The following is a 21204-nucleotide window of genomic DNA, read 5'->3' as shown; positions in this document are numbered from 1 at the left end:
GAAATTGAAGTGGGATGCGGGAAATTAAAATTTTGAAAACGTGATTTTGGTGGAAAAACTGTATTTTCCTAAACACCGGAAATGGGCGATGTACACGCGCTTTACCTTCGCCAATGTTTTTCTCGGAAATTTTTTGTCTTTTTTATCTCCATGTCAATCGTCAAATTATAATTTATATCAATAAAAGGAATCCAGAAAATTTCATCGAAAAATATTTATTTTAAAGGAAGTTATGGGGGAAACAAACTCGGCTTTAGTAGTCATTGTTAGAAGTAAATAATATTTTTTTTTTTATTTTGCATCAGAAACTTAGTACTTTGACCCAACTTAATCGAGATTACACTCTATATTCATTCAAACTACACCACACAAAGCTAACAAAAAGAAAAAAACAACAACACTTTAGGCAAATATCCAAACTACATAAATTACAGAACAAAGAGATGATTGCATTATGACTTATCCGCTGACGAAAATAAAGAAGTTAGATTAAACGTTGCTACATTAACTTTTAGTAACGTTGGCAGCGATTAGAAATTTCATTTCTGTTAAGCATTAGTAGAAAAACGATAATCGCCGGAAACATTTGGACTAACGTATATTTTTAATCACGTGTATATGAGGAAATTAGATCACATTTCATTACAAGCATGACTTCCCAACTGGCTCTGGTAAGGCGCTTTCGTTTTATTATTTAAAATTGTTCAACATTTGGTAGTTCCAGGCAAATTTTATACAGCATCACCTGCTACACTTCCGTGTTGCTGAGATGTGTGCAACATTGTCACTTCTTTCTGTTGTTGGGAGTGTGCGAACTCTTCCCGGTATTGAAATAAGTCAGTTTTTCTCTCCTGGGGTGTGGCGCAGTCTTTTGTTGTATTATTATTACTATTATTATTATTCTTATTATTATCTTTCATCCTTTCGGGGTTGATAAAACAAGTACCAGTGAAACACTGAGGTCAATATAATCGACTAGTCCCCACCCCAGAAATTTGAGGCCTTGTGTCTCCAGTAGAAAGGATTATTATTATTATTATTATTATTATTATTGGCGATGCTTCGGTATAGGTACACACGTGACTTCGTTTACATTTCTGAAGACAACAGAAACCCTTTTCTCTCACCTCTAACCCTAAACCTAACCCCTCCATATATATAAAAAAAACACTTTCTTGAAATGTATCCGGTACATATACCGAAGGTTCGCCTTATTATTATTATTATTATACATTATTATTACCTTTCGGGGTCGATAAAATAAGTACCAGTTGAACACTGGCGTCGATGTAATCGACTCATTCTTTCCCACAAATTGCTTCCCTTATTGTCTCTTACTGTTATTACAATAACAAAGAAAACCAAATAGATATTTTTAAAAAAATAGTAAGACAACAATTATTACTACAAGGGAACTTTAACGTCGTTGTTTGATCTACAAGAAATATATTTAATCTGCTCTTTCAATGTTCAGCAGAAACCGAAAACAACAACCAAAACTGTAGGAACCCGTCACTCGATCTGCTAAAAATAGCAGCCGAATATCACTTAAATCACATTCCACCAAATGAAATCAAAGCAAGAATACATTGGATAATATAGTGAAAAGTCTTGGATGGAAAGTTTGGCAGGGGTAAAGAATATGCACACCACTCGTTTTCGGCGTAACAAAACCCTAACCCTTAACCTTAACCCCTAACCCTAACCCCTAACTCTAAATACCTAGTATGCGTATTCTTTACCTTCGCCAGAAAGTTTTTGGTGAAAGGTCTGCTCAGTTAGGTTTGACTTAGGGCGAAACAACAACAAAAGGGCAAATTTTTATTTTCATATATAACATATAAACATGTACATTACAATTAAATTTAGTTGACTATTTGGATATTTTCGCTTTGACCGGCAGATTTTAAAAATAATTTCTTTGTAACTAAACACTTTTAAACTTCGTATACTGGTAGAATGTGTTTATAAAACATCTTTTTCTCTTGGCTTTCCTGAGAAAATTCTGTAGTTTGTAAGCTATTCTTTAATTTCTTGCATTTCGGCAATTTCAACCAATCAATGACGTCTATTGAGGTGAATTCAATATCTCTGAATCGTTGTCAACAACAGTAATTTGCGGTGCCATATGAAATTTTAGACCAGTAGGTCTAAAATCACCAGATTTCTTTTTCACTAAATGAACCATCCGAACGTGGCCGTAGCCAGTACCGCATCGACTGGCCTCCGTGCTGTGGGCACGTAACAAGCACCATCCGATCGTGGCCGTTTGCCAGCCTCGTCTGGCACCTGTGTCGGTGGCACATAAAAAACACCATCCGAGCGTGGCCGTCTGCCAGCCTCGTCTGGCACCTGTGTCGGTGGCACATAAAAAACACCATCCGAGCGTGGCCGTCTGCCAGCCTCGTCTGGCACCTGTGTCGGTGGCACATAAAAAACACCATCCGAGCGTGGCCGTTTGTCAGCCTCGTCTGGCACCTGTGTCGGTGGCACATAAAAAACACCATCCGAGCGTGGCCGTTTGCCAGCCTCGTCTGGCACCTGTGTCGGTGGCACATAAAAAACACCATCCGAGCGTGGCCGTTTGTCAGCCTCGTCTGGCACCTGTGTCGGTGGCACATAAAATCACCCACTACACTCTCGGAGTGGTTGGCGTTAGGAAGGGCATCCAGCTGTAGAAACACTGCCAGATCTGACTGGACTGGTGCAGCTTTCGGGCTCCCCAGACCCCAGTTGAACCGTCCAACCCATGCTAGCATGGAAAGCGGACGTTAATGATGATGATGATGATGATGATGATGAAGTAGTGAAGACCAGTTACTCTTTGAAGGACGAATTATTCCAAGCTGGAGCATGTGGCTGAACTCAGCTTTAGCAGCTTTGAGTTCCTCAGGTGGTAAACGTCTAGGACGCGAGAAAACGTGATATCCATTGGTGGTTATATGATGAGTAGTTGTATGTGCTGAAGCATTGACATTAAAAGTTAAATTAGTTAACTCAGGAAAGGATTGAAGCAAGGCTTGATATTTATCTGGTTGATTTGCAACAAAAAATAGCGGGCTGACAGAAGTGGAATTGAAATATCTTCTTAAAGCATATAACTGTGGACTGCTATCGATAAGTCTCTTTCTTTTGACATCCACTAATAGTGAAAAATAATGGAGAAAAATCAGCTCTTAAAATTGGATGAGGAAGGTCAGCAATGATGAAAACCCACTGGAAACTTCGTCTAAGATTTAGGTCCAGTGTGAGTGAAATCTCACTGAAAGTTTTAATAGGAGAGCAGTTGAGTGCTTGAAGAGATATATCAGAAGGGAAAAATTTTTCTTTGACAAATTTAGACTACCATATACTGCAGGACGCTCTGGAATCTACTAGAAATTTCTTCTTAGACTTGAAATCAAGTATGAAAAATGTGCAGCTAGGAGAAAATGTGCCAGGAACTGTGGTCATGCTTGGAGTTTGGCGTTTTAGTTTTACTGAGTTTTAAATGCACAAGGTGAAATGCACTTCTTAGCTGCAGAACCAAACTTATGATGATACCAGCAAAAAGGTTTTGATCTGCTGGGAGAACGGGAACTAGAACGACAATAGCAACCAGGTGAAGAACTTCTATTGCAACGCAAGAAAGGAATTTCTACAACTAGCTTATCCATAGTCCTCTGTGTAGATTCACAAAATTATTTGAATTCAGAAGAAACTGTTGCAACGGACAAAGGAGAGTTGTTCTGTTCTGGAGTAGATTTTGTATACACCAAAATTTTATCTGCCGATGCTGCAAGTTGGTCAAATGGGTGAGCATACCTTGAACATACTGTGGAAATTTGGAGAAAAAGAGTTGTTTAAGCAACTTACTTTCAGCAGGGTTGTCCTCTGTGAGCTGGTGCATTTTTCAGAGCATTTGCAATGGTGTTCTGTTTCCTAAATGCTTGTTGTTGAGAAGTTTTTGAAACTTCTTTTTGGGAAAGAGTGAAGTTCATCGTAAAATTTCATTTTTGATTGATGAATATGTTACATCTGCTGGTGGAGCTGTAATAATATCACACAGTTCTCCAGTTAATGATGGTGGTATAGAACTAAATAAAATGTAGAGCTGCTGTTGGTCTGTATTGTGTGTGTTTGCCGAGAAAAATGCTTCTAACTGGGCAAACCAGACAGCGATATCTCCTGCAAAAATTGGTATTACTGGATAATTCATAGCAGATATCATCGTCGTATGAGTTGAAGAAAATTGTGACATGGAAAGTATTAGAATATAACTAAATATATTTAGTTATAACTAAATTATTCTCTCGTTGGTTGGTTACTAATTTATGTGGTGACCTTTTATTTTCCAGGGTAGAATTCAGGATCCACGTTGGTTCGTCACTAATTTATGTAGTGTGGTTCAGTATCAAGTATTGAAATGGCTGCATGTATATTATTAGAAGGATTTTTACAAAAAAGAAGAATAAATTTAAAAACTATATATTTAATACATAAAAATATATTTTATTCATTGGTTGTTGATGAAATATAATCAAAATGTAGAATCTAATTGAATGAAGTAATCTATGCAAGAAAGTTCAGAAATGTAGAAATAACAGCTAAGTGATGGTTTTCAGTCATGTGGCATAATGAAAGACAGGCATAGCAATGACATGAATGGCTCAGAGTCTAGTTGACTAAGAAGCAAAGAGCAGGGCAAGCAAGCTGTTTTTATTAATGGAATTTTAGACATTCTAGAAACTTCCAAGAGAAACGTGAAGCTTCTTGAATAATTAAGAATTACTTCTCATGATGTAGGTGTTTTGAGAAACTTATTAAAGGGAGATTACTCTATAAAACTTCTTGCAAGATAGATCATTCAACTATTTTAGCTACAGACCACATACTACTATAGACACTACTGCTATCAAAGAAATGGCCATGCCAGATTTGTAGAAAAGTATATATAGGAATTCTATGTAGTGTACCCAGTGGCTGGTGTTAAGAAGAACATCCAGCTACAGAAAAAAAATTGTACCTAACATGGAGTATATTAGCAAGATGTGGTTACATAAGAATAATTACAGAGGTATCAAATTGTTGGATCAGGTGATGAAAGTCAATAGCAGAGGAATTCAAGACAGGCTGCTCCTCGGAGCTCCTCTATGCTGATGACCTAATAGCTGAGTCATTATCAGAACTAGAGAAGAAGTTTCAGGCGTGGAAGCAAGGTCTAGAAATCAAAGGGCCTTAGCATCAATCTAGAAAGAACTAAAGTCTTAGTAAGTAGGAAGGCAGACAAATCACAAATCCCTTCGGGTAGATGGCCCTGCTCAATCTGTAGAAAAGGGATAGGTAGAAACTCTATAAGAAGTACCTGTTGTATGCTATGGACACATAAGAGGTGCAGCAATATCAAGGGAATGTTAACTGGGAGGATAGTTTTTGTGTGTGGCAGATGCACAGGGGCAATAAACATCAAAGATGTACAGAAAACAGATTCCATCACATGCTAAGGGAAAAAACTAGAAGTAGTTAATAGCTTCCATTACCTAGGTGACCAAGTCAGTTGTGGGGGGGGGGGGTGAATGCTCTGAGAGCACAGCTGCTAGAATAAGAACAGCCTGGACAAAGTTCAGGGAGCTCTTACCTCTGTTGGTAACAAAGGGCTTTTCACTCAGCATGAAAGGTAGATTATATGATGGGCTGTGACTGCTGAGGACATGCATAGGCTTGAAAGAAACGAAGCTGGTATGCTCCACTGGATGTGTAATGTCAGTGTGCATACACGACTGAGTGTAAGTGCCCCGAAAGAAAAGTTGGGCATAAGAAGCATCAGATGTGGTGTGCAAGAGAGACAACTGTGCTGGTATGGTCATGTGTTGCATATGGATAAGGACAGCTGTGGGAAGAAGTGTCACACTTTAACAATGGAAGGAACCTGTGAAAGAGGTAGACCCAGGAAGACATGGGATGAGGTGGTGAAGCATGATCTTCAAACATTGGGCCTCACAGAGGCAATGACAAATGACTGAGACCTTTGGAGATATGGTGTGTTTGAGAAGACTGGCAAGCCAAGTGAGATCATAGCTGCAGCCAATACCAGTGTCACATAACTGGCCTATTTAAAAGTAGCCTTCAATCGTTGAGCGATATGCTGTGCTTGAGAAAACCTGTGGAGTCAAGTGAGATTGTAGTTGTGGCTGATGCCAGTGCCGCCTGATTGGCACCCATACTAGTGGCATGTAAAGAGCACCATTCAAGCGTGGACAATGCCAGTGCTGTCTGACTGGCCCCTGTGCTGGTGGCACATAAAAAGCATCCACTACACTCTTGAAGTGGTTGGTGTTAGGAAAGGCATCTAGCTGTAGGAACCTTGCCAGATCGATTGGAGTCTGGAGCAACCTCCTAGTTTGTCAGCACTCAGTGAAACCATCCAACCCATGCCAGCATGGAAAGCAGATGTTAAATGATGATGATGATACAGGTTTCCTGGAGTATATAATATCAATAATAATAATAATAAGGATTATTATGATGTGGCATAGCATTAAGATACACGCAAATGAGAAAATTCATTTAAACAACAACAAAATTATATATTGTGTTTTGATAAACCAGATTATTCCTTCAAACCCATTGATATGTTTGCAATATATATTGACTTTATTTTTCAATCTTATCTCTACTTTTGTACAGATAAGACCAGTGTCACATCCCCTTTATATTTGTTTCCAAAGCAATCAGATTAATGCTATGTCAATTATATTTTCACCTACATCTTTGTCAACTTAATAGTATGTCAAGTGTATTTTCAGTATTATTTCTGTTTCTAATCTGATAAAAACCATTGTTTTGCCGATTTTATTTTCAGTATTTTATCTGCTTTTAAGTAGATAAAGACCAATGTTACATCAGCTATATTTTTAGAATTCTTTGTTTGCAAACAGATGAGACTGATGCTATATAAACTTTATTTATGATTTAATTTCTGATATTCAGAGCTTGACCAGCTGAGATTATAAACTGTTGAACAACATTACCAACTTATTGATAGTTAGTTTGTGTCCTGTTCATGGTGGTGGTGGGAGTAACATAGCAATCCAATACAGCATCTTGACCAAACAGCTGAGTAATGAAGAAACCAGACCACTTACTAGAAATAGAAGCCAAATCACCCTCAACATATTTGATAATATGGACCTAAAGATATTATCTATGAAAAATAAATCAATAGTATGGGTATGCCTGGAAGCATTTTGTCCTAAAAATAACTGATAATATAAATATTCCATTATAGACTATGGGCATTGCCCTTTCTTCTTGCATTAAAGGATTAATATCCTATGCGTTCCTGAGATTAAGGCACTCACTTTCATTCTTTGGCTGAGTTTGACTAATTCTAAGTTGTTATTGTTGTTATGTAGCCCCAGAGTCAGCCCTGACCAACTAAGCTTTTTATCAAAGGGATTCCAATCAGACCAACTAACCAAATCCTATAGCCTAAGGAGGCTGTTGGTGCTTAGAAAGAGACCAGTGTCCTCTGCCCATCTTTCCCAGTCCTCAGTCAAACCAGGGGCCAACTAATCCAATATAGCATTTGAGTTTAGATGCACTATCATGATATGCTTCAAGAGAGAGAGAGAACACTGGTGGTGCCTGTCTTCTCTGGTGTATTGCTGATGATAGATGTAACTTATGTGTGGAGGAAATATATCAACTTTTAACTTCAAAAAAGAAACTTCTTAACAACAGACAAGAACATGTTTTATCTTGTAAACACTCTTAAAAATATGTACTTAGAAAATATAATTAAATTGAATTGACTATTTGGAGGATTATTGGGTATTAAAGTATAAACTATTTTAGATAAATGTTATATTGTTATATAATCTTTAGAATGTATATATATATGTATACATGTAGATATATGTGTATATATATATGTGTGTGTGTGTGTGTATAAATCTTGCTTCAGATTTGTAATTTAGATAGATGTATATATATATACTATTATTATTATTATTATTATTATTTAATAAATTGATTAGAATTATTTATTTATTATCAATATTTTATCAATATAATACTAAAGATTTATTAATCTAAAAGTATATTGTGTGTAAATTATTTTATAATAATGTTTATTTAAATTCCATTATATTATAACTTATATAATTCTATATTAGCTATAATTATTTTAAATAGTTAGTAGGTTTTAAATTTGTAAAAATTATAATTATAAATTTATTTTTAATTTATTTTACTATTATTTAATAGATGTATTTATTTTTTATATATTTATCTGAATATATATGTAAGTATTTTCCGGAGACAGCGCAGGTGAAAGATATTTAGGCAACGCTCCTGGCGTGTGGATGGCGTCCAAGTCTCATTTCCATACAGTGGAGTGCTAAGTACACATGCCTGGTAAATCTTCATTTTTGTGGTTTTGGTCAGCTTATTGTTGTCCCATGCCCATTTGGAGAGTTGGGCCATCACAGCAGCTGCCTTGCCAATGCGTATATTGAGCTCAGCATCAAGGGATAGGTTGTAGGTGATGGTAGAGCCAAGATAGGTAAACCTCTCCACCTCCTGTAGTCTTAGGTCTCCAATATGTATGTCTGGGATGTCCGATGTAGCCTGACCCATGATGTTGGTCTTCTTGTGGCTGATAACTAAGCCAAAGTTACCTCTACGGAGAGCTTGCTAGGGGCACTAGGTCTGCGAGAAGACCATTCTCACAATACAAGAATGTTTGCAAAAGGGTCATGAAGGCCTGCAAATTCAATATTAGCAACTGGGAAGCTGTTGTTAGCAACCATGAAGATTGGTGACGTATCGTAAAAGAAGGAACACAAAGGAGTGACAGATAGAGAGAGAGGAGAGATGGAAAGACAAGAAAAGACATCAACAAGAAACTATGACATCACAACCAGCCAGGCAAAGTCTTAGCTATATTTGCGGCACCTGCCAGAGGGAGTGTTTGTCCAGGATAGGACTACACAGCCACAGCTTAATGTGACTGAGGACTATTTGCTCATCACTGGAGGCCAGTACACCAAACATCCATGTGAGATCTTTTCTGAGGGTTTCATCGCAGCATTCAAGAAGCTGGAAGATAACGTCATTACCCATAAGGCGAGTGGCTTGTTTGTAGTCTGACCATCTCTGCTCAAAGTAAGCCCACTCCTCGCTAGTTCCAGAGATATTTTTTAATATTTTGAAATTATCTCCCCTTTTTCTTTGAGAATTATAACTGCATTTTTTTTTGTTTCTTTTTCTAAGAGGGAAATGTTTTTAGAGAATTATAACTAAACACACATATTTTATCATTTATTACATTGCATTTAATTTGCCAGACATTATTCATTTCATTATCCATCATCTTTTCCTTCACATTTCAGGTATACTGAAGACCCTTTTTTTCATTGCTTCAGTCTACGTAAATAAAGTGTTGGTGAAAGTAAAGAGTTGTCAGGCTTATTTATGACAAAAAGCTAGTCAACATGGCCAACATACCCTATCCCATATCTGACTGTGCCATAAGTTGGCCTGCAAACACTCCCGTAGAGGTACTGACCCACCTCATCGATCTTCATTGGGCCATTGCCCATCAGATGGTTGTGCAACTGGCTGCTCCCATGAAAGTCTCACCTGAGAAGGTCTGCCACTCTGTTATCTCCACAGCTGGAACTAGCGAGGAGTGGGCTTACTTTGAGCAGAGATGGTGAGACTACAAACAAACCACTCGCCTTATGAGTAATGATGTTATCTTCCAGCTTCTTGAATGCTGTGATGAAACCCTCAGAAAAGATCTCACATGGCTGTTTGGTGTACTGGCCTCCAGTGATGAGCAAACAGTCCTCAGTCACATTAAGTCCCTGTCTGTCTGCCAAGAAAATGTCATGGTTGCTCGTGTGCAGCTACAACAGTTGTGCCAGGACTGGGATGAACACGTCAGGTGCTTCGCTGCGTGTTTTTGAGGGCAGGCAGGTGTCTACAACTTCAAGGTGGAATGCCCTTCATAGGCCTGCAATGCCATGATTGATTACAGAGACATCGTAGTCTGTGATGCTCTCATACATGGGTTGGAGGACGAGGAGATCCACCTCGACATCCTGGGTGACTCCAAGCAAGACATGACTCTGAAAGCCCTGAGGTACGTTGAAGCAAAAGAAAGCAGAAAATGCTCAGCCAGCCAGCTCATCCACCTCGACATCCTGGGTGACTCCAAGCAAGACATGACTCTGGAAAAAGCCCTGAGGTACGTTGAAGCAAAAGAAAGCAGAAAATGCTCAGCCAGCCAGCACTACCTCAGCCACCACGGCCTCCAGCTTATATAGGCACCAGGAGTGGCACCACCTAGTCAATAAATCCGGTGAACCCTGTGACACACCCATCTCTACCCTCTGCAGTCACTGTGGAAAGCGCACGACCACGGATGTCATGTACAAGAACACATGAGCAAAGGCCCTGCCTACAACCACAAGTGCACCTACATGTGGCATCCTGCATCACTATGAGAGTGTCTGCTGCTAACAATGCCATCCCCAGTGACAGGCTCAAACTAACGCAGCTGACATGGAAGACCACACATTTGCAATATTCAACAGTCTGTGCCTTGTGGTTGATCTCTCTGATAAATCCTCTACCCAAGCAATAATTCTTCACCACCATGTGTATAATGAGCTCTGTGATGCCTAGGTGAAAGGCTCTTCTGACTCCCATCCCTTTGTCACTATCTTCATAGAAGCTGACGCAGCTGACACAAAGGCATTGGGCTTCCCCACTTCTCTTTTATGACTGACTGCAGTTAACCTTCACAATGCTATGGCAGACACTGGATGCTAGCCATGCCTGGCTGGGACAAGGCTCCTATCCAAACTGGGCCTGGACTAGTGCCACCTTATACCAGTCAATATGAAAATGACTGCCGTTAACAGCAGCCCCATAGATATCATCAGTGCCCTGATCCTACACATATCTGGGAATGCCCCATCCTTTGTGAAGTGCATGACCTGTCAAATCGTCTACACCACTCCTTCAACTGATAAACTTTTCCTCTCCAAGCAAGCCTGTGTTGCCTCTGTGATGATTCCTCCCCACTTACCATGATTGGAGAAAGCTGTGGGAATGTTGGCACCCCACTGGTAACAACAATAATGTGGCTGCTTCCGACGACTGACACCACCCCTTTCTCTCACTTCACTATTATTCCTGGCTACTTAGGAGAACTGTTGTCGCCTGAAGAGGTGGCTGCTAGAATACTGCAGCTTCAGCACATACAACGTCTGTGATCACTCACACACACATACTTACATTGTCATCATTTAATGTCTGGACTGACTTTATTGAGACAGATTTTCTATAGCTGGATGTCTTTCCTGTTACCAAACCCTCACCTACTTCCTAGCAAGTGGCCAGACATGTTTTTCATATCGTCATCATCGTTTAACATCCGCTTTCCATGCTAGCATGAGTTGGATGAATGACTGAGGACTGGCAAACCAGATGGCTGCACCAGGCTCCAATCTTGATCTGGCAGAGTTGCTACAGCTGGATGCCCTTCCTAATGCCAACCACTCCGAGAGTGTAGTGGGTGCTTTTACATGCTACTGGCATGGGGCCAGTCAGGCGGTACTGGCAACGACCTCACTCGAATCTTTTACACATGCCACTGGCACAGGTGCCAGTAAGGTGATGGAAATTAATAACCTTGCTTGTATGACAGTGATGCTTATTTACAACCATCAAGTGATACACAAATGCAAGCACACACACATGCACACAAACATGTACATAAATACAATGAATCTCTTTCACTTTTGTTTATCAAATCCATGCACAAGGCTTTGGTTGGTCTGGCACTAAAGTAGAAGACATGCCCAAAGTACTGCACAGTGGAACTGAACCCAAGACCACATAGTTAGGAGAGCAAGCTTTTTAACAACACAACTATGTCTGTGGCTACACACACACGGTTGTGTGGTAAGAAGTTTGCTTCCCAACCACATCGTTCTGGAATCAATCTTATTGTAAGTGTTTTCTATTACATCCCTGGGCCGTCTGACTGACCAAATTATGATGCAACGTTTGGCCAAAAATATTCGTAACTTTTTTCTACATATAGCTTGTTTACCAACCACATGGTTCCGGGTTCAGTCCCAAAAGAAACCGATAGAATAAGTACTGGGCTTACAAAAGAATAAGTCCCAGGGTTGAGTTGCTCGATTAAAGGCGGTGCTCCAGCATGGCCGCAGTCAAATGACTGAAATAAGTAAAACAGTATATAAATTAGTCCACTGATTTCCGGGCTTGGTTAGACTACATTATGCTGACAATGGTTTCCTAGACTGGATCATATTCATAGTTGTCCCTTGCCTGAAAACTAATATTAGTCTATTCTTTCCTTAAGCATGTAAATTAATTTGGGAAATCAATTCTTAATTTTCTGAAAATATCCTCCCTTTTCATTTGAGAGTTGTTAACTATTGCTTGTAGGGCTTTTGTTTTTTTTTCCTCCAACTAAGAGGAGATTTTCAAATAATTACAAATTATTTTGTGTATCATCATTTAACTTAATTATTTAAGTCCACGTCATTAACCCATTTGTGTTAGTTCCTGTTGCTCATTTTTATTTTTTTATTTTTAACTGATATAGTAGCTACTTACTTTACTTGATATATATATATATATATAGTTACATGTCTTAAAGTGATATTTATATTTCTCTTTCAGTTGATATTCCTCCTGACCTTTGGGATTAATTCTTCTACAAGTAAGTCTGTATCTCACATTATTGTTGTTGTTGTCGTTACTGCTGCTTGTTTGTTTATTTGTTTAGCAAAGCGGTCTTCATCACAGTTGTAGTGGGAGAAGTCCGAAACGTGGTCCTTTTCTATTCGTAAGACCTGCAGAAGAGAAAGCAGGTCAACCCCCGACACCAAGAGCATCGATGGATGGATGAATGCGTATCCAGGCTCAGTGGTTGCGTAGGAAGTCGGGGACAAGAAACAGGAAGAAAGAGTGAGAGAAAGTTGGAGTGAAAGAGTGCAACAGGGGTCACTACAACCCCCTGCCGGAGCCTCGTGGAGCTTTAGGTGTTTTCACTCAATAAACACACACAACGCCCGGTCTGGGAATCGAAACCATGATCCTCTGACTGCGAGTCTGCTGCCCTAACCACTGGGCCATTGCGCCTTCACTGCTGCTACTATTGCTGCAACTACTACTACTTAATTGGTGAGCTGGCAGAACCATTAGCACACTGGGCTTAGTGCATTTCATCTGTCTTATGTTCTGAATTCAAACTCTGCCATGGTTGACATTGTTTTTTATCCTTTCAGGGTTGATAAAATAAATACCAGTCAGATACTGGTGTTAATACAATCGACTTCCCTGTCCTCTCAAAAGCCACTGGTCTTGTGCCAAAATTATTATTGTTATTATAATAACAATAATAATAATGATGATTTCAAATTTTGGCACAAGGCCAGCAAGTTCAGCGAAGGGGATAAGTTGATTATGTTGATCCCAGTGTTCAACTGGTACTTACTTTATTGACCCCATAAGAATTTGAACTCAGAAGGTAAAGGCAGATGAAATGCGGCTAAGCATTTTGCCTGGCATGGTAAGGATTCTGCCAACTTGTTGCCTCGATAATAATAATAATAACAACAACAACAACAACAGCCACCACCGCTGCCACCGCCGCCACCACCACCACCAAAGCACTCAGAGAGCGCAGACCTCCGCCAGGCAGCTCATTCCCACCCATATACACGCATGCTGAAAATTGCCCAATTTCCCAAACCAACGCCGGCAAAAACTTAACCTCCTCCCATACTTATCTTGACCATTGCCATCATCAAGACTGTTTCTGCTTTCACCACAATCACCATCAAAACTACAATCACCACAATCAGTTTCTTTACACAGCTGAAAATCCATTATCTGATACTCATGGGACCGAGATTGTTGCAGATTTTTGATTTTTCTAATTTCGGAGTGCTTTATTAAAAAGAAAAAAATTCATCTTCAAAACGGAACAGTTTGAGGATAGAAACCAGGTCTAAACACAATAACTTATAGATATACTCTGAATGTAGTTCTATATAAATCTTTAATAATTGTTTTTATACTTAAGACCATCAGAAATGTTAAGATATCAGCCTCTACTCACGTTGTCATGCTTTGATTAAAAGGTTACAGCATAAATTAGATTAATTAGATAAGTTTCTGCCGAAGTTGATTCAGGCCATGTCTACTGTAATAGCACCACTTGGAAGAGATACACAATCAGCTCTGGTGAACCGTTGCCCATTCAAGCAGAGAGTTATTGTTTTCAGAGACATATCTGGGTGTGGGTGGTTTATCTGGTATTTGTTGGGGGTAATCATCTAGGGATCGTTTGAATGCCGTGAAGTCACTTTCCTCCTTTATGTGTGTCTGGTACGATGTTGAAGAGAGCAGGGCCAATTGAGGTGAAATAGTTCTGTCATAGTGTTGTGATACGACATGAACATTTCTGTAGTGGACGGATGGCATGGGAGCCAAGCCTCGGACAAATTTTAAAGATGGGCAATATTGATGGAAGATTTTCCACATGATACAGATGATATAGAGCTCACAGCGGTGGTGGAGGGAGCAGAGCCTGAGCTTTTTGAGTCAATCCCAATAGTCAAGGCTTGTCATGTTATTCTCTGCAGACCTCTGCCAAGCAGCTCATTTTAAGATAGATACACAAGTAAAATTACTAATAGAGAAACGTAAATAAACTTTGGAAACAGCAATGCCACCATAGGTTACATGCAAACGATGAATGTGTTTTCAAGGGAGATAATCAAAGAACATAACATTATAATACTTCATGTAAAGTAAATATAACAAATGAAAAATCCTTCAAGAATCCATAAAATTCCCAGATCACTACCAAAATTTCATCATCTGATCCTTGTGTCATTACCAAAATTTGAAATCAGCATTTATACCTGCATTATGTTTCATTGGGGTCTGATATCCAATTATCATCAGGTGCGTTATTTCTGGATATGTACGTAGTACCTAACTGGATTTGAACTAAAAATCTATATTCCTAAACTAAGTGTAGTGGCAAGCCTCTCCACTTGGCTCCTGATGCATATATAATAAATTTCCATTTTTAGGTTATTTACGTTTATCTTCATAGTCAGTCATATTGAGCTAATGTTAATAACTGGGTTTTTGGTAAGTGAGCTTGTTTGATTTTCATTAAAGTTTATATAATTTATTTTTCCTGAGCTGTTTCTTCTCTCATAGGTTGTTTTTAACATTTATATTTACACAGGGTTTCCAAGTTTTAAGTATTTGAGCAGCAAAGTTTCACCCGAGGATCAGGCAGTGACTGCTAAAGGTGTTCTACAGCGCCTCATTCCCAATCGTGCCAATGAATTCAACATACATGTGGATCCTCAGCTGGAAGAAGATGAGAAAGATGTCTTCACCGTAATTGATGTTTTATTTTCTTAATATAGATTGGTTTATCATTTATTATTGGTGTAATTTTTCAGAATTTTCTTTTATTCCTAACTAGCAGTATCGCCCAGCGTTGCTCGGGTTTGTAAGGGAAATAACTATATAAGCATTTTTAGAGAGTTACTTCCCTTATATAACCCGAGCAAAAATCATTAAAAATGTGGAAAAATGATGGTAAATTTTTTTTTAAATCGTAGACTCATCGTAGACACGTGCTAATACCCAGAAGGGCTCGATATGAATGACGACTATAAGATAACCGCTTTTGGTTAAACTGCACCGCAAAATGTGGGAGTAAGGAATCTAAATCGGAGGAGACAGAGTTTCACACACACAACTTCAATTTTATATATAAAAATATTGTCAAAAGAAGAAGGGCAAGCACATATTGTAACTCTTTCAGGCCTTCTTAGACTAGATTGGGGATATGAATAAGTGAGGGGAAATTACAATGATTCATGTTCAATTTGAATTGTAGTTTTAAAGTTGTTTTTGTTGTTGTTGGGTATCCCCAGTCAGTGGTGTTAAAATAAGCCTTTTGGTCACTGAGCAAGACACCCAAATTGTGGTGGAGCCTGACATATTTTTGCAGCACATGAACCCAGTGAATATCAAAGTGTACTGTAACGATTGGTGGGTTCTGCTCTGTGACTGAATCTTCATTGACATCTGGATAAACTGAGGGAATTTAGAATGAAGTGTTGTGCATCAGAAGTACACAAAAATACCAGCACTGAATTTGAACTCCTTGATGAGAATGTAGTTTGATAAGTTGTGCACTTGGTCATCTGGTACTGAGGGAAATTCATAGTATGTGCATCTGTTGCTTAGCTCCAGGTAATCTCTTATCAAACAGATATGTAACCAAAAACTTTCCATGCATCCTAGACTGTATCTAGAGAAAGGCCACCAAACTTATTAGCATAAAGTCAATCACAGACATATCCTGCCTCTGGTTCACAGGTATACTGTCTCCTCTCTCTACATTTTCCACTGCTACTATAATAGCCTTTGCTCTTCAGAGATAGCCACATCCACTCAGTTCCTATCAACTTACCCCTCTCTCTTTTCTCTCATCATCTAAATTTTCTTCAATCTACGAGGTTCTGAACTAACCACTATTCCTAGTCCTTCCTTCCCAGAACATCAGCTATCAGAAATTTTTTCTGCAAATGTCATTCCTGCAGTCATCCACTTGCAACAGTTGCATCAGTCTCATCCGTCTTGAAGTATCTGTATGTGCCAGAAGCAAACCTCTCCAATTATTCTGTGTTTTTTCAAGCATAATGTATCTACATTATTCAAAGATTACTTCCTTCTTTTTATGACAGTTGAATGTGATTTGAGAGGAATTTAGCTACTATTTCTGGCAGGTCCTGTGACCTGGTAATAATTCTCTTGTTACTTCAAAAGAGCTGTTTGTTGAGGTTCCAAGAAAGCAAGGTTTAAAGCAATATGTTGCTGAAGAGATTGTTGTTTAACTTTATGTCATCCCTGGATTAGCAAACCTATGATCAAAGCAAAGAATGCTTTGATCATAGGTCTGCTAGTCCAAGGATGGTCTAATATTTTCCCAAGACACTGTATCTAAAACTACATTATCTATTGTGCTCTTCCTTGTTTTAAGATGGTTAAATATAAGTTAAGAGAAATTTGACTGCTATTTCTAGCATGTAAACTGACCATATAAAGACCCCTTCTTTTTTACCTTGAATAGTTTTGTTTATCTGCCCAATGGTTTCATTTCATTTTAGATAAGAAAGTTTTCTTTTCTTTTTAATTTTAGCTCGTAACAGACCCTGCTACTGGAAAGTTGAATATCTCAGGAAATACAGGTGTAGTTGCTGTCTGGGGTTTCTACCACTACTTAAAGTATCATTGTGGATGCCATGTTGCTTGGGGTGGTTCACAGCTTAAAATACCTAAGCCTTTACCTGTAATTCCAGCTCCTGCTCACAAGATGAAATCAAATGACAAGTATGTGGGATTTGATCTCTCATTTAATTTCTCTGTTAATTAGACTTTAGAATAAATTTGATGAGGAAGAGATGATTCCTATGAAGGGATCAGTTAGTGCTTGCTGAAGCTGGAGTGCCGTTTGCTAACGGTGAAAAAAAAATATAAGGTATAGTAGAAGAGGATGACCATGGAAGACTTGTTGAAGAAATATTCAGGATTGATCTCAAGATATTGATCTTCATTGAAGAGGAAGTGATGATTTTTCTGTATTGCAGAATTGTATGTCTTTTATTAGTGAGAAAAAAGGAATGTTAAAATGATATTAATGATGATGATAGCAGTGGTAGTGATGAGTATGATAATGGTTGTGGTGATGACAAGAATGATCATCATGATTTCCTCCTCCTCCTCTCCTCCTCCACACTCCTCCCTTGCCCCTCCTCCTCCTGCTCCTCTTCCTCCGGCCCATCCTCCTCCTGCCTCTCCTCCTCCTGCTCCTCCTCCTACCACCCCTCATCCTCCTGCTCCTCCGCCTGCCCCTCCTCCTCCTGTCCCTCCTCCTCCTGCCCCTCCTCCTCCTGCCCCTCCTCCTCCCGCCCCTCTTCCTCCTGCCCCTCCTCCTCTTGCCCTCCTCCTCCTGCCTCTCTTTCAGCTACTCTTCTTCCTATTCCCACCCCTTTTCCTCCTCCTCCTGCCCCCTCCGCTTCTTCCTCCTCATCTTCCTCTTCTACTTCCCCATTTCTCCTTCTGCCTCCTCTTCCTCATCCACCTCTTCCTCACACCACTTCCCATACCACTCACCCCTCTTTTCCTTCTGCTGTCTCCATCATCAGCTTCTGTGTTTATTATCTATGTATGGCCATGACCAAAACATAAGATACAGGAGATTTAGAATTATCAAATTTTTATAAAAAAACAATTTCAATCTTGGCTTCAAGTTTCCTTTGTTCAAATTGATTTTTCAGGTTTCGCTATTATCAAAATGTCTGCACAGTCAGTTACTCTTTTGCTTGGTTCAACTGGACACAATGGGAAACTCACATTGACTGGATGGCTTTGCATGGCATTAACTTCCCTCTTGCTTTCACTGGACAGGAAGCTATCTTTCAAAGAGTAAGACCAATACTGAGCTACTTTATTCTTGTTTTCCTTTTTAACTGTCTTTTCTTCTAAAAGAAAAAAAAAAAAGACATCTCATCATCATGGTTAACCCTTTAGTGTTCAGATTATTCTATCAAATGTGATGTTTGTTTATTTATATTGTTTTGAATTAATCATGCATTATCTTGTAGTTTAGAGATTTCAGTGATGTGATTATTTTACTTTTAGAACAGCATGGTAGGGCTGAGGTGAGAGGCGAGCTCTGGTCAGTTTTAATATAAAACAGGCTAAATATTTTGGCCAGATATGGCTGGTTTGAATGCTAAAGGGTTAAGCAACACCAACAGATTTGTTCTCATTGTCTCTACTCACAGATAACATTGAAAACTAAAACTTTCAAGTGTGTGTAAATATTTCACAGGAGTGGCTGAGTGGTAAGTAGCTTGCTTACCAACCGCATGGTTCTGGGTTCAGTCCCACTGCGTGGCACCTTGGGGAAGTGTCTTCTACATTAACCTCGGGCCGACCAAAGCCTTGTGAGTGGATTTGGTAGATGGAAACTGAAAGAAGCCCGTCATATATATGTATATATATATATATATATATATATATATATATATATATTATATATATATATATGTGTGTGTGTGTGTGTGTGTGTGTGTGTGTGTGTCTGTGTTTGTCCCCCTAGCATTGCTTGACAACCGATGCTGGTGTGTTTATGTCCCCGTTACTTAGCGGTTCGGCAAAAGAGACCGATAGAATAAGTACTGGGCTTACAAAAGAATAAGTCCCGGGGTCGAGTTGCTCGATTAAAGGCGGTGCTCCAGCATGACCGCAGTCAAATGACTGGAACAAGTAAAAGAGTAAAAGAGTAATCTCTAATGATCTGTGTGTGTGTGTGTCTCTGTCTGTCTGTCTATTTCTGTGTCTGTCTGTTTCTGTATGTGTGTCTGTGTATGTGTGTATGTCTGTCTATCTATCTCTGTCTCACTCTTTCCACCTCTGTCTCACCAGTCATATAATACTGAAATTGACTGTTCTTTTTCCTAAATATTTGTGTTCTACTTAAGTTAAATACTCATCTCTGTTTGTGACACACTGACACACTAATAGTAAATCCTTATTTATCTATGTTTTCCAGGTGTTGATAAAGTTGGGATTTTCGCAAGCTGATATTGATGGTTTCTTTGGAGGCCCAGCTTTCCTTGCCTGGTGAGTTCTTGGAGTTAGTTTTGATCCCCAAATTGCCATTATCCTTCACATCCACAAAATAGCCAAACCATCCATGCTAAAAATTACTGCCCAGTAACATGGAGAATATCAAATATAAGATGTACATTGGTTCCTTAATCTGTTCATATAGGATTATTGTTAATTATAATTATAATTGTAATTATTATCATTGTAAAGAGATTTGTTGTGCAAGGCTGGAACAATGCAAGCAGGTACAATGTAAACTACAAGAGAAAAAGAAAACAACAAAGTTGCAGTTATACTTTGTATTTCTATATTTCGTGGTAAGGAGCCCTTCTTCAGGACATTTAGAAAAAGCAGTCGTTAGAAAAAGTCATTGCTCAGATGTGTGAGGAAGAAGGGAGGAAGGTGACATGAACAGACTGGTATTCCTATGGAAACTAGTCTGCTTCCTGTAGTTCCTTTCTGTTGTTAATGGTTTGTCACAGTTTATTTATAAAGAAGACCTTCATGATTCTGAGACTGCCATTGTTGCATTGACTTGCTCTGATGAAAACTTTAAAATTCTTTAAAGTAAGATGACAAGCTGGCAGAAATGTTAGCATGCCAGGCGAAATACTTAGCGGTATTTCGTCTGCTGTTACATTCTGAGTTCGAATACTGCTGAGGTCGACTTTACCTTTCATCCTTTCGGAGTCGATAAATTAAGTACCAGTTAGGCACTGGGGTCGATGTAATCGACTTAATCTGTTTGTCTGTCCTTGTTTGTCCTCTCTGTGTTTAGCCCCCTATGGGTAGTAAAGAAATAGGTATTTCGTCTGCTGTTACATTCTGAGGTCGACTTTACCTTTCATCCTTTCGGGGTCAATAAAATTAAGTACCAGTTATGCACTGGGGTTGATGTAATCGACTTAATCCCTTTGTCTGTCCTTGTTTGTCCCCTCTCTGTTTATTCCCTTGTGGGCAATAAAGAAATAGGAAACTTTAAAATTCTAGGTTTTGTACTTTCTTAGGTGTTTCTTTATTGAAGTGTCCATGTGCAATTTCCTGGTAGTACTTCCTATGTAGGATGTCCCACATTTGCTGCAAACTACTTTGTATACCACATGGCCCCTTGAGCAGTTACTTCTTAACCATTCTCTTTAATGCTTGAAGTTATTATGGTAGATTCTCAGTTTCTGCTACAAGAATACTCAAGGAAATTGGATTATAGATAGCAGACATAACAAATTATCCTCTTTGATTTATTTACCAAATTCACAATCCAGGATGTGATTGAGTATAGGAGGCTGCTGGTTTGTGAGATTAAAGCACTGGAAAATTATTGCCATGTAACACATTTTTGCTGGCCAATCTGCGGAAGGGTGATGATTTAAAGAAATTAGAAGAGAGAATGGAGAAGGTTATTGGGTGTAAAATAAATGTATGTAAAATTTATCAGGTAATTATTCACCCCTCTAATTC

The 21204-nt window shown here is 39.0% G+C and overlaps 1 protein-coding gene across 4 annotated transcripts in view; it reads left to right on the top strand.

Annotated features, from left to right (window-relative positions):
* The first annotated feature begins 214 nt into the window (after positions 1 to 214).
* LOC115216609 (alpha-N-acetylglucosaminidase) overlaps positions 215 to 21204 on the top strand; it is a 77393-nt gene continuing 56403 nt past the window's right edge. For 3 of the 4 annotated variants that reach the window (XM_029786087.2, XM_029786085.2, XM_029786086.2), the window contains exons 1-6: positions 217 to 671; positions 12709 to 12748; positions 15296 to 15453; positions 17270 to 17460; positions 18408 to 18555; positions 19688 to 19758. In XM_029786087.2, coding sequence (XP_029641947.1) covers positions 651 to 671; positions 12709 to 12748; positions 15296 to 15453; positions 17270 to 17460; positions 18408 to 18555; positions 19688 to 19758 — 629 coding nt within the window. In that variant the 5' untranslated portion in view covers positions 217 to 650. Of the gene's footprint in view, positions 672 to 12708; positions 12749 to 15295; positions 15454 to 17269; positions 17461 to 18407; positions 18556 to 19687; positions 19759 to 21204 lie in introns of all 4 variants that reach the window. The other variant, XM_029786084.2, reaches the window with a different exon arrangement.

The sequence above is a fragment of the Octopus sinensis genome, linkage group LG10 (genome assembly GCF_006345805.1).
Source record: "Octopus sinensis linkage group LG10, ASM634580v1, whole genome shotgun sequence".
Classification (NCBI taxonomy): domain Eukaryota; kingdom Metazoa; phylum Mollusca; class Cephalopoda; order Octopoda; family Octopodidae; genus Octopus; species Octopus sinensis.
The sequence above is the reverse complement of the archived record's forward strand: the minus strand, read 5'-3'. Positions and strand labels throughout refer to the sequence as shown.